Source organism: Engraulis encrasicolus, chromosome 18 (assembly GCF_034702125.1).
Source record: "Engraulis encrasicolus isolate BLACKSEA-1 chromosome 18, IST_EnEncr_1.0, whole genome shotgun sequence".
In the NCBI taxonomy this organism is placed as follows: Eukaryota; Metazoa; Chordata; class Actinopteri; order Clupeiformes; family Engraulidae; genus Engraulis; species Engraulis encrasicolus.
Window position 1 is genome coordinate 50,658,515 of NC_085874.1, and position 13,335 is coordinate 50,671,849.

Below are 13,335 nucleotides of genomic sequence, written 5' to 3' on the forward strand. Positions count from 1 at the left end.
AAGACGAAAAAGAAGAAGAAGAAGAAGAAGAGGAGGAAGAAGAAGAAGAAACAAAGACATTTGAAAAGGATGTGTGTGATGGCTCACTCAACCTTTTGAAAGGAAAAATGTTTTAAAATAACACACAAGGGACATCGTTTAAAATAACACACAAGGGACATCGTTTTTCTAACGGCTATTTTTAAGGCTCTCAGATGTCCAAGCACTTAACCGTTCACCCTTCCATCTCTTCATAAATGCATTAAAATGTACAAAGTCCATTTATTAGGTAATTGAAGACCTTCTCCCCTCAATTATTGAAAGCCTACTTGGGGGGAAACCACATATTACTGGCCAACCCTAGACTCCCAAATATTACTGGCCAACCTCCCAGCTGGGTAAAAATAGACTGCATACGCCAAGATCTGTAGACAGGAGTAATTCATAAGGGAGAGAGAGAGAGAGAGCGAGACTGACAGAGAGAGAGACTGAGAGATCGAGAGAAAGAGAAAAGAGGTGTGGGGGGGGGGTGTGAAAGGCGAAGTAACCATTTCCATTGCAAGAAAGATAATTTAAACAAAAAAAGACGGAAAACCTTTAAACCTTTAAACCTTTTACTGAGTTACTAAGTCATTTTACTGAGTCGTTCTAATGCTTTTTAAGCATCCATTATTATAAAGAGATATTATACCGTAGTGGGCTAATGACTACTCACAAGTTTGAATTCCTTTGGGTCGGGGAAGTACTCTGGGTACTTTTGTAATTATTTACCAAGTTGTATTCATGTTTTATATTATCTACAAATAATAGATCCAAGATTTTACAAATCTTTTTTATTCAATTACAAAAAAAAGAAAATATTTGATGAATAAAAACATTTCCCACTCAATTACAAACATTTGTTAATGTTTTGTTCATCGATTTACTGAGTTACTGAGTCATTTTACTGACTTCATGATGCTTTTTATGCATCAATCATTATAAAGAGATACCGTAGTCAGTGTTGCCAGATTGGGCGGTTACCCACCCAATTGGGCTGTTTGTAATGGCCGTCTGCGGGTAAAAACAGGAAAAATGGGTCTTTTGGCGTTTTATTCCTGCAGTTTTATACCCATAGAAATCAATGCAATTTGTTGAAATTGGGCGAAACTTGGCGCATTTTGGAGGTTTTTGAGAACCTTTTGGGCAGGATTTGATCAGACAAATCTGGCAACACTGAGGTCCGTAGTGGGCTAATGTAATGGATACTCACAGGTATGAACTCCTCAGGGTCGGGGAAGTACTCTGGGTTGCGATGCGCCCAGTATGGAGACACCATCAACATGTCTCCTGGAGGGATGATGTAGTTCTGACATGACACACACGCACACACACGCACGCACACACACACACACACACACACACACACACACACACACACACACACACACACACACACACACACACACACACACACACACACACACACACACACACACACACACAAACGTAAAATGTGTAATCTCTGTGTTGAGTAAGTAGGTAAGCATGAAGGCCAAAACAATGATATTAGCAGTACCTGTAGCTAGAGTATATACGTATAGCCAGGTAAGGTTTACCTGTAGCTTGAGTATATGAAGAGTTCAGATGCAAAACATTCATGTACTTGATAATACATATAACTAGTTATATTACATAAATAAAATAACAAATATGCAATTTTGATAGCTTTGTATTAAATAAAAATCAATTAAGATTATTTTCTGAAAAGGCACTTAGGGGGTTTTGCATCTGAACTCTTCATATATATCCAGGTAAGGTTTACCTGTAGCTTGAGTATATATATATATGAAGGGTTTATTTGCAAAACGGTGTATCTCCATTTTTTTACTTTTGCATTTTGTTATTGGAAATGACATAATGACAAGGTCATATCACCCATGTGTGAATTCTTACCATTCAAATATTTTGAGAACATACTTTTTTAAGCTATATAAAATGCATTTTGCAATGCATTTCAATGGAATGCCCAATACAAAAATGTCAATTTCCCAACATTCTATAAAATGGAGATACACCGTTTTGCAAATAAAGCCTTATCCAGGTAAAGTTTACCTGTAGCTAGAGTATATATATATCCAGGTAAGGTTTACCTGTAGCTTGAGTATATATATCCAGGTAAGGTTTACCTGTAGCTTGAGGGGCCGTACGACCCTGCGGGTGATGGCGCCCGGAGCTCTCAGGCGAGTGGCCTCCAGGATGCACCACTTCACGTACGGCATCTTCTGCAGGTCATCTAGCGTTATACTCGTCTTTTTAGTGTCTGAGATAGATGTGGTGAGAGAGAGATAGAGATAGAGATAGATGGAGAGAGAGAGAGAGAGAGAGAGAGAGAGAGAGAGAGAGAGAGAGAGAGACAGAGAGAGAGAGATAGACAGGTAGATAAACAGGTAGAGGGAAGGTCGCAGATTACCAGAGTGCAAAGTTCATCACACACATTTGCACACCAGGAGTGTCGTTGTCATAGAGCCATACACACCTGGAGTGTCGTTGTCATAGAGCCGTACACACCTGGAGTGTCGTTGTCATAGAGCCGTACACACCTGGGCATCACAGCGTTGTACACATGTCCGTGTGAGAGGCAGGGCTTTAAATTAACCTGGGGGGGGGGGGGGTGGTGCTGTGGCGCAGCGCGCTAAGCCCCCCACACTTGGGCTTGCATGCCCATGGGGACCCTGGTTCGAGTCCGGACGGGGTCATTTCCCGATCCCACCCCATCTCTCTCCACACTCACTTCCTGTCGTACCTTCACTGTCCTATCCGAAATAAAGGCCCAAAAAAGCCCATAAAAAATATATATCTTTAAATTAACCGGCCAAATTTCAGTTTAGCTGGTGGAAAGACCAATTTAGTTACCACTTTGACCTATTAGTGACTGTGTATCTGGCTAGCACGATTTAACATCTACTAGCCATTTTGGCTAGTGATGAAAAAAAGTTTTTTTAGAGCCCTTTCTTGTTTCCCTCAGCAGAGGCGGGGGGTCACCTCAAGCACGAGGTCACAGGTTGAGGAGGAGGACGCAAGGATATCGCAGGGGTGGGGAACCTATGTCTCGAGGACCGTTTGCCCCAATGCAATTTTAATGTCATGCAGCCTCACATGAAATATTTTGTAATGGAATCTTAGAAAATACATTTGCGATAGAATTAAGCTATATTCAGGGGACCTAGAGAAGGTGGGGTCTGTTTTAAATGTGGCTGCCTTCAATATAGGCCTAAGGTGCAGGGGAAAATCCTGGTTTGTGTTCATAGTAGGGCCCTCGGAGGACTTTTATGGCCCTCGGATGAATTTGAAGTGGCCCCTCTAATGAAAGAGGTTCCCCACCCCTGGGCTATTGGAAATAATTTACACTTTCTTTTTTGGTGTGTGTGTGTGTGTGTGTGTGTGTGTGTGTGTGTGTGTGTGTGTGTGTGTGTGTGTGTGTGTGTGTTGTGTGTGTGTGTGTGTGAGAGAGAGATGCCTTGGCAAATGTATGTAAACGTGACCTATATATGATTATTTTATGTGTAATATGTGTGTTATGTCTTGTGGGCAATGTCTTTATTTATGTATGTGTGAATGCTACTTGACACCTTAATTTCCCTCTGGGATCAATAAACGATATTCTACTCTACTCTACTCTACTCTACTCTAATCTACTCTATAACCAATAGAATCAGTGAGCCATGGAGGTCGACTGCCCTCTAGTGGCAAGAGCTGGAACAATGAGAGCAGAGGCGAACTTGAGCTCTGTGAACCCAGTGAACCTAGCTAAGTGTATCTAATAATTATCATTCCCCCTCAGCACCATAAAAAAATAAAACGCTTACCATATCATATTATCATATACATGGGTTGCAAGTCAGTAAACACCCCTGGCTGCGCACTCTTGAACTTCTGATTGTTGGAAACTGCTGCTGTCACTCAAAAAATAAGCTCACGTGGTTGGCTGCTTAGTGTCTTGCCCCCTCCTCACAACACGAATGCTTGTAAATGTGAAACCTATGTATACACAGCTGACTTGGCGCATCATACATTCCACAGTTGCAAACACGTGCTTCTGTGTACCATCGTGCTACCATGCTATCTCCACTGGTTTTATGGCAGCTGGGTGTGCAGCATTGCCTAAGATTGGAAGAGTTTTTTCTTTTTTGCTGAAACAGTGTATCTTCTATCTATGATGATCTAGCCATCTTCTCTCCCAGCAGTACTGGGCTAGCCTGGGAACTCCCACTTTGTTCTACACAATCATTCAGATCTGAAAGGAAAATTGGTTTGTGGTCTAGGGGTTAACACATTCCATGCATTGTTGAGGAATTGACTGTACAAATTTATCAGCATATTGGATGGCTCATGTCATCAAATTATTATGCTGCTGTCAAATCCTGCGCTTTGTGCGACACCAGTCATTCATGTGGAAACACTGGTACAAATGTCTTTCATTCGTAAGTGTGTTTCTTCTCTCTATGTATTGTCTATGTACTGTGTTTTGATTTTTGAAAATGGACCTTGAGTCTGGAAATAAAGTTGATGATGATGATGATGATGATGATGATATGATATGATAAAGGCTGGCCAGCCGTAACAACCACCTTGGCCTTCCAGCGCGTCCTTGATCTCCTCCATGGCCTTTTTGTAGGTCGAAGGTTTGGACATCATGAACGCGATGGCCCAAAACGTTATCTGGAGGGAATGAAGGAAAGGCTCTCATTTTAGTTATACATTTAAAAAAAAAAAAAAAAAGTAGTGCCATATCCTTAGGCTAAAATACTACACTGTGTTACCATTAACCCATTGATGCCTGATGTTGCGTTGTGCAACATTGGCCCTGGCGCCTGGAGCTGCATTACGCACCATTCAGGTTCTTGGGATTTGAGACAACTTTATTAAAAAATCGTTGTTTGTTTGAGATGAATGAACACATTCTAATGAAAGATGAGGGTCTTAGCGTTTAAATGTCTTCTTATTGCGTGTTTTTATGTGCTTCAGAGGCTGAGATATTTAGGTTTTTATAGGCTGAGGGCTTTTCTTAAAAAGGGCTCAGGCATTCAGCACCCTTTTTTGCAGGTGCCTTAGGCCTCAATGGGTTAAGTAATATTTACATTCAGACAGGGTTGAGACTCACTGCTACTGCTAGTAACTCATAACAATAACTAAGCCAGGTGTCACCAACGTTGTGCCCGCGGGCGCCAGGTAGCCCTCCAGGAGCTTCTGAGGTGCCCACCAAGGATGTTAATAAACAGTGACGACTACCAGATTTTAGCCAAAGTTAATGCTTTTCTTGATTTAAATATGAGATTATTTATTCTTTATAACCTATAGGCCAATTATCATTCAATAATAGTGTGATTTGAGAATGATGTCAGTAGATTTTGAACAAAAGTAGCCCTCAGTAGCCCTCGGGTAGCCCTTGGTAGCCCTCAGACCCAGAAAGGTTGGGGACCCCTGAACTAAGCTGTTAGTAACTCATAACTCATCATTTCTGAAGGTAATTATTAAAGCTTTGGTTATGAAGCTTCTACAAAATGCAATGTAATGTAATTACATATTAGTGTTTATTGTCTATAATGGACATTACAAACAAAGCTGAGACTCACTGGTAAGGACACTTTAGCCTATATAAAGTTTGTACACCCTTGCCTTCGTCTATAAATGTTATAATGTACATGCCTCAAACAAGTCGGCCACCCACTGCTGTGTTATTAATGATAGTTAGCTTTGAATGAGTGTGTTGCATCATTATTACTCATTCTATTGACATGTTATGATAAATGATCGCCTGTATGATGAAAAGGGTCCCCAAAAGAAGATAAGAGTAGCTTAGTATACGAAGGGTCCCATGCTGCTCAACATCTGCCAAATGTACAGGTAAAATGTAATGTAGCATACTGTTATGTAAAACGTTTATGCAAAAACTAACTCTAAAGTGTATTTTTCCATACTTCAAAAGAAAGAAGTCCACCGCACACTTTCTTGACTTTATGCTCGTTTTATTAGAGCGAACAACGCGTTTCGCCTCAGTGCGTCATCAGGCTCGCTTAGGTAAGCCTCAGGTAATACCTGAGCAAACCTGATGACGCACTGAGGCGAAACGCGTTGTTCGCTCTAATAAAACGAGCATAAAGTCAAGAAAGTGTGCGGTAGACTTCTTTCTTTTGAAGTATTGAACATTCCTGCATCTACCAGCACCTAGGAGATGTGCATGGAACTTTGAACTGTTCATGTTTCTGTGCATGTCCGTAAGACTCACTGGTATTGCGTTGGCGAGGGAGGCCCACAGCATTAGCAGGCCGTAGTTAGGGAGGAACTTGTCCGTTATCGTGGTAACCAGGTGCTGCAGTAGAGTCTGTAGATGACATCGACACGGAAACGCTTCATACTACAGCTTTCAATCCATCAACTCATTTCCTAGAATCTCTATCCAAACATTATATAATACAAATAGAGAATATTTTCTACAGAATACACAATGCTCATGGTTTACGTCACTACTTCATTGATATTGTGGGTGCGGCTGTGAATTAAAGCAAATTAAAGCAAACATTTTTCTCATGGCCTTGATGACGTATGTCGGCTATTCTGTGCATGTAAACGGTATGCAAAACTATAACCACTCAGGCAGGCAGCAGATTAAAATATAGGCCACACACACACACACACACACACACACACACACACACACACACACACACACACACACACACGCTCACACACACACACACACACACACACACACACAACAAATAGTAAAATAAAACACACATACAATGTCCTCTTCCAGTCCGTGGGAATACACTCAGAGAGAGAGAGAGAGAGAGAGAGAGAGAGAGAGAGAGAGAGAGAGAGAGAGAGAGAGAGAGAGAGAGAGAGAGACGGTATGCTTACCTTCCTCCCCGTGTCTGTGTATTCGCCGTCCTCTGCTCTGTCTATCATGCTGTTCATCAGGGAAAGCAGCCAGTGCTTGGCAGTGGACCATTCCCTGCAGAATCCAGATGCAGATATTATTATTATTATTATTATTATTATTATTATTATTATTATTATTATTATTATTATTATTATTATTATTATTCCCCCCCTGCCTCGGGCAATCAAGCTATGAATCAGAGCAAGGACACATTGAGTCAGAGTTTTTTTCCATTACATAAAATTATCCAATGGCATTTCGAGATATTGCTTGCGAGATCGTGCAGGTTAGGGTGCATCAAAAAACGCTTTTTCAGCCTATTGATCTGTCTGGGTGATAAAAGTGTTCCACTGCATGTACAAATAACACATGCAAAATATTTTTGCAATCCATGGTGGTTTACAGGTCCAACGGAATATGAGCTGATATGAAGGAATTGTGGATTAACTGCGTCAGTCTTTGCCAATTCAACGAAACCCTCCCACCTAATAACTTGGACTGTTTTTGTGATTTTGTTGAAATATTTTAACCTAAATATTTAAATGAAATAAAACCACTTTGACATATGTGAAATAACAGATTCCTAATTAACTATAATCATCAGTACCCCCCAAAATAATAGATATAGGTATTTCCGAGAAACTGGGAAATTCACACACTGACACACAGGCTAAGCAAAAGGAAAAAAATCATGCAAATTGCTCCAAGAATGACAATGCACCAATCAAGTAGTCAATATGGCATTTCATACCACAGCTTCAAATACTGGCCATCTGAGCGCACCCTGCATAGCCATACAGCTTTCACTGGGACGACCACTGCTGTGGTCAGGGTGCCGCCATCACATTGGCGAGGTGCTACTCAGTCAAATATTTAATGACCTCAGACTGGAGGTGTCACGCTCACCAGAGGTTGCACTGTTCTCTCGTCTGAGGGATAATTGGCACCTATTGCCACATGATGACAGTGCAATTTGGAGCAATTTGCATGTTAGGTTGCCAATGATAGTTCCACAAGCTTCATCAGCCCCCTTTGTATATGCAGGCACACCAAGCAACTTCAGCTGTGTATTATCTCCAACATCAACTGTCAGGCGCTCTTCCTTCTGGCGCACATTGTCAAGTGTCTGCGCCAACTTGCTGTCCCAGTGCAGGGTGCACAAGGCAGGTGGTATCCACTGCTCATGGCATTCCTCACTGATGGTCTTCAGCACTTTACGGCGTGATCGATCTGCTGTGGCATAGGATGTGGAAACTTTTGACAAATCACCACCTGACTCAGAGATCAGGCCACGTGTGAAAGCAGCTTGCTGCATAGGAGTCTTGTTGCCAGTGACACAAGATTTGGCCGGCTGAGGATGTCTGGTGGAATCAAGACTGTGGTGCCAGACCTGCTTTGTGTCCTGTAGACACCAGAGTAAAGTCCTTTCAGAAATTACTTGTGAGAGTTGCAAGTAAGAATTCAAAGTCCCTCCATGGCTGAAGATCAGCTCAACAGTTATTCACCATGCCTAACAAACTCAGAGTCAAACACTCTGATTTTCATGAGGCCTTTATTTATTACAACATCATTCTATCCAAAACTGAAGATTTTTTTCCTTTTGCTTAGCCTGTGTGTCAGTGTGTGAATTTCCCAGTTTCTCGGAAGTACTTATATCTATTATTTTGGGGGGTACTGATGATTATAGTTAATTAGGAATCTGTTATTTTACACATGTCAAAGTGGTTTTATTTCATTTAAATATTTAGGTTAAAATATTTCAACAAAATCACAAAAACAGTCCAAGTTATTAGGTGGGAGGGTTTCGTTGAATTGGCAAAGACTGACGCAGTTAATCCACAGTTCCTTCATATCAGCTCATATTCCGTTGGACCTGTAAACCACCATGGATTGCAAAAATATTTTGCATGTGTTATTTGTACATGCAGTGGAACACTTTTATCACCCAGACAGATCAATAGGCTGAAAAAAGCGTTTTTTGATGCACCCTAGTGCAGGTATTGCTTTGAGTCAGTAATAGCATACAGTAATGATATAATATCATATTATATTATAATATTATATCTCAAAATTGTTAACATATTTCTCATGTTATTTCTCATATAGCTCATGTTAAACAGTAACACAGACACAGACAAATTGGACTCTGAAACTACTGTATTACAGTTGCTCTTTGTCATGCGCCACCTTTTGCACACCTTTTGACCATGAACCAAATGCAAACCAGACTTGTTTGTCACATAGGCTGATTCAGCAGCGGCCCACTGACCTCTTCCAAAACAAATAGGGCACTAGCACAGCGCAAACACAGAGGAGCACAGTGGAGCAGAGAGGAGCGGAGAGGAGAGGAGAGGAGAGGAGAGGACTAGAGGAGAGGAGAGATGAGGAGAGAGTAGAGGAGAATAGATGAGAAGAGAAGAGATGAGAGGAGAGGAGAGGAGAGGAGAGGAGAGGAGAAGAGAGGAGAGAAGAGGAGAGAAGAGGAGAGGAGAGGAGAGGAGAGGAGAGGAGAGGAGAACTGGAGAGGAGAGGAGAGGGGAGGAGATGAGAGGAGAGGAGAGGGGTGGAGAGGAGAGGAGAGGAGAGGAGAGGAGAGATGAGGAGAGAGGAGAGGAGAGGAGAGGAGAGGAGAAGAGAGGAGAGGAAAGAAGAGGAGAGGAGAGGAAAGGAGAGAAGAGAAGAGAAGAGAAGAGAAGAGGGGAGGAGAGAGGAGGAGAGGAGGGGAGGAGAGGAGAGGAGAGAAGAGGAGAGAAGAGGAGAGGAGATGAGAGGAGAGGAGAGGGGGGGGAGAGGAGAGGAGAGGAGAGGAGAGGAGAGGAGAGGAGAGGAGAGCTAAAGAGAAGGGGAGGAGATGGGAGAGGAGAGGAGAAAAACATAGTGGAGAGGAGAGGTGAACTGGAGAGGAGAGGAGAGGAGAGGAGAGGAGAGGAGAGGAGAGGAGAGGAGAGGAGAGCTAAAGAGAAGGGGAGGAGATGGGAGAGGAGAGGAGAAAAACATAGTGGAGAGGAGAGGAGAGGAGAGGAGAGGAGAGGAGAGGAGAGGAGAGGAGGAGAGGAGAGAGGAGAGGAGAGGTGAGTGAGGAGAGAGGAGGGAGGAGAGAGGAGAGGAGAGGAGAGGAGAGAGGAGAGGAGAGGAGAGGTGAGGAGAGGAGAGGAGAAGAGAGAGGGAGAGGAGAGCAGAGGAGAGAGAGGAGAGAAGGAGAGGAGAGGAGATGAGAGGAGAGGAGAGAAGGAGAGAGGAGAGAAGGAGAGGAAAGGAGAGGAGAGAAGGAGAGCTAAAGAGAAGGGGAGGAGATGGGAGAGGAGAGGAGAACTGGAGAGGAGAGGAGAGGAGAGAGGAGAGGAGAGTAGAGAAGATAAGAGAGTAGAGTAGAGTAGAATAGAATAGGGTCACAGAGGAGAGGAGAGGAGAGGAGAGGAGAGGAGAGGAGAGGAGAGGAGAGGAGAGGAGAGGAGAGGAGAGGAGAGGAGAGGAGAGGAGAGGGCACTGGGCAAGCACAGAGGAGTCAAGTGGAGTGGGAAGATTGGAGAAGAGAGGAGAGGAACACAATATAGCAGAGAGGGTTAAAGACAAGTGGACCAGAACTGAGAGAAGAGAGGAGTATAAAAGTGAGGAGGAGAGGAGAGGAGCCAAACTATAGCGCAGAGGACAGGAGCAGAGTGGAGCAAAGAGCACCAGAGCACAGAGAACAAGCAGACAGGAGGGAAGAGATGGAAAGAGGAGCACAGAGAATAACAAGTCCAGGGATGAATTTCTCAAAACCAAAGTTGCTTACTACATTAGGTACTTTGTTGTTTTCAATGCATTTTCCCATTGGCAACTACCGAAGTTGCTAATAGACAAGAGACAACTTCTCTTTTGAGAAACTCACCCCAGCATAGCAAGAAGGGAAGAGGAGCGGGGAGGAGCGGGGAGGATTGTGGTGGATTGAAGGGGAGAGGAGCGGAGAAGACAACAAGGGAGCTGACCAAGAAGGAGTGGAGAGATGTGGAGAGGCGAATGGGTGGCAAACTCAAATTCACTGAGGGCCAAAATTCAAAGCTGTAACGGAGTCGCAGGGAAAAGTCAATACTTATTTTAAAAATGGAACTAAAATTGTGCATGCACACACGTAAAAGTCATTATACTTCAAATGTGCCTGCACATACAGTATTCTGTTATATTTCAGTGTGAGCTGTTTCACTGAACTGGGCCCACTCGTATTCCTGTGACACACCACATTTCATGTTCAAGTCTTATTACGCTTGAAAGTAATTGAGAAATGTGATCCATTCGAAACTTCAAAGTTGTTGATGTGTTTTATTTGAAGGTTCAGAGTTGTTTTCATCTCTTTTCTTTTGGTATGCGAATCCCATTTGTGGTTGACGGCTATCTTAAGCCATATCTGCCCCTCAAACAAATGCTAAGCACCTTCTGGCCACTGTGAATGTTAATGCTTATCCCCGGGGGGGGGGGCAGACTGTCAGTCTACCACACCCAGGTGAGAAGTTCCCATCCTGTGTATTATAGAGATAGCCCCCTGTTGTGGCTGTCTCCATCTCTGCTCCTAATTGATGGGGTAGGAGATGCCATGATCTTAATGTTGCTAACAAAGAAACTATCAACTTGTTGGATATTCATTTTGGGGCTGTCCCATGGGGACCTGTCCCTTTGCTCCTGCTGAACTGTATCTAGTTTGTTAGTGGTGTCAACAATAATCGATTCAGCAATGCATCGCAATGCGGGGGCAGGGCAATTCAATTCAATGCGGCAAGTGTCATAATCAATGCAGCATAGTTTTTCAAGTTTCAATTACTTCCGTGGAATAGCAAATGAATGTTAAATTAAATAAAAGCACTTCAAAGCATTGAAAACTGTAAGACTCATACAGAAAACAGCCAATATAATGCTGTTCAGTTTCTAACGGCTTCTATTGCCTTATCATGACTGATGAAAAATGTGCTTTGCTCTCAGTGGAAATATAATGTATTGCAATGCATCGTAGAATCAAATCGAATCAAATCGAATCAAAACACTACCTCCCGAATCGTAATCGAATCGTGAGGGCAGTGCCAATGCACACCACTATAGTTTGTATACTTTTTGTGTAAGTTAGAAATATTTGCTGAACTGCTTGTGAAGCTGTGTTTCACCATTGGTGCATCAGTGCAAGAATTAAAGCCTGGATTCTGTTTGTTGTCCTTACACCGAGTCTCCTGTAGTCTACTTTCTGGTATCAATTACTATCATGCTATACAGTAGTATATTAATGGTGCATGTGGGCCAACTGTTATACACGTTTGAAATGATCTTGCGGGACAAATAGAATGACTGTGCGGGCCAGAGTTGACCCCCAGGCTTGGGTTTGACATCCCTGACGTAGATTAGAAGAAAGCGAAGCAGAGGAACCGAGACAAGCAGGGCCGGAGAGAGTGACCCACCGTAAGAACATGTCTGGCAGCTGGGAGCCGTACTCGAAGCCCTCGTCATAGACAGTGAAGCGCTCCTTAAACTCCGCCATGGAGCGGGTCTGCTGCGGGGAGTTACACCTGCCCAACAGGTTACTCATGACAGCTGGGTACATCACGCTCCTGAGGTGGCACAGCACAGAGGAACAACATGTTGGGGTAGTGGGGAACGAGAGAGAGAGAGAGAGAGAGAGAGAGAGAGAGAGAGAGAGAGAGAGAGAGAGAGAGAGAGAGAGAGAGAGAGAGAGAGAGAGAGAGAGAGATAATACTGTAAAAACAAATTACTTGTTGGCTTGAATAAAATTGTGTGTGTGTGTGTGTGTGTGTGTGTGTGTGTGTGTGTGTGTGTGTGTGTGTGTGTGTGTGTGTGTGTGTGTGTGTGTGTGTGTGTGTGTGTGTGTGTGTGTGTGTGTGTGTGTGTGTGTGTCTGTGTGTGTGTCTGTGTGTGTGTGTGTGTGTGAAGTTTCTAGACATCAAGTATAATTGAGCTCTTCTCTCTCTTTAGGTGGGGATTCCGGTCTATTCAGTTGCACAGGTTTGAGGGTGTGTTGACCGTATGATTCATTCAACTGTATATGGAGCAACGCCGCTAATAAAAACTTCATATATTGTGTCTTAAGTGCTGGATACATGTATGTTTTTACATGCAAATATTTGTATCTGTTTACGTTTTAACACGATGTGGATACAAATAAAAACTCCATTGTGGCAGGTGTGTTTTAGCTCCCTAAATAGAATATTTTTAAACCTGAATTTTGAAATGAGCTGTTTCAACCTCTTTTTCAAACATTTTACATATAAAAAAGAGCCCAAAACCAACGTGTTTTCAGGAATATGTAAATCGCTTCTTAGCCTTCTTTGGTAAAAAGTACTAGTGTTAATGTAACCTCTTCCATGTTTCAAATAACATTTGGTCCCACTCAAAAGTAGTGTTAATTTTGATCTGTGTGACATTTTCAGAGTTAATTCGACTCAATACTGTGT

The 13,335-nt window shown here is 42.8% G+C and overlaps 1 protein-coding gene across 1 annotated transcript in view; it reads right to left on the reverse strand.

The window, feature by feature from the left end:
- Positions 1-13,335, reverse strand: part of LOC134469472 (24-hydroxycholesterol 7-alpha-hydroxylase) — a 29,656-nt gene that overhangs the window by 9,489 nt on the left and 6,832 nt on the right. Inside the window, exons 4-9 of the mRNA XM_063223752.1 lie at positions 12,325-12,474; positions 6,883-6,976; positions 6,248-6,343; positions 4,590-4,680; positions 2,148-2,281; positions 1,232-1,327 (exon numbers count right to left, since the gene is read on the reverse strand). Of these exons, the coding sequence (XP_063079822.1) occupies positions 1,232-1,327; positions 2,148-2,281; positions 4,590-4,680; positions 6,248-6,343; positions 6,883-6,976; positions 12,325-12,474 (661 nt within the window). The remainder of the gene's footprint in view (positions 1-1,231; positions 1,328-2,147; positions 2,282-4,589; positions 4,681-6,247; positions 6,344-6,882; positions 6,977-12,324; positions 12,475-13,335) is intronic.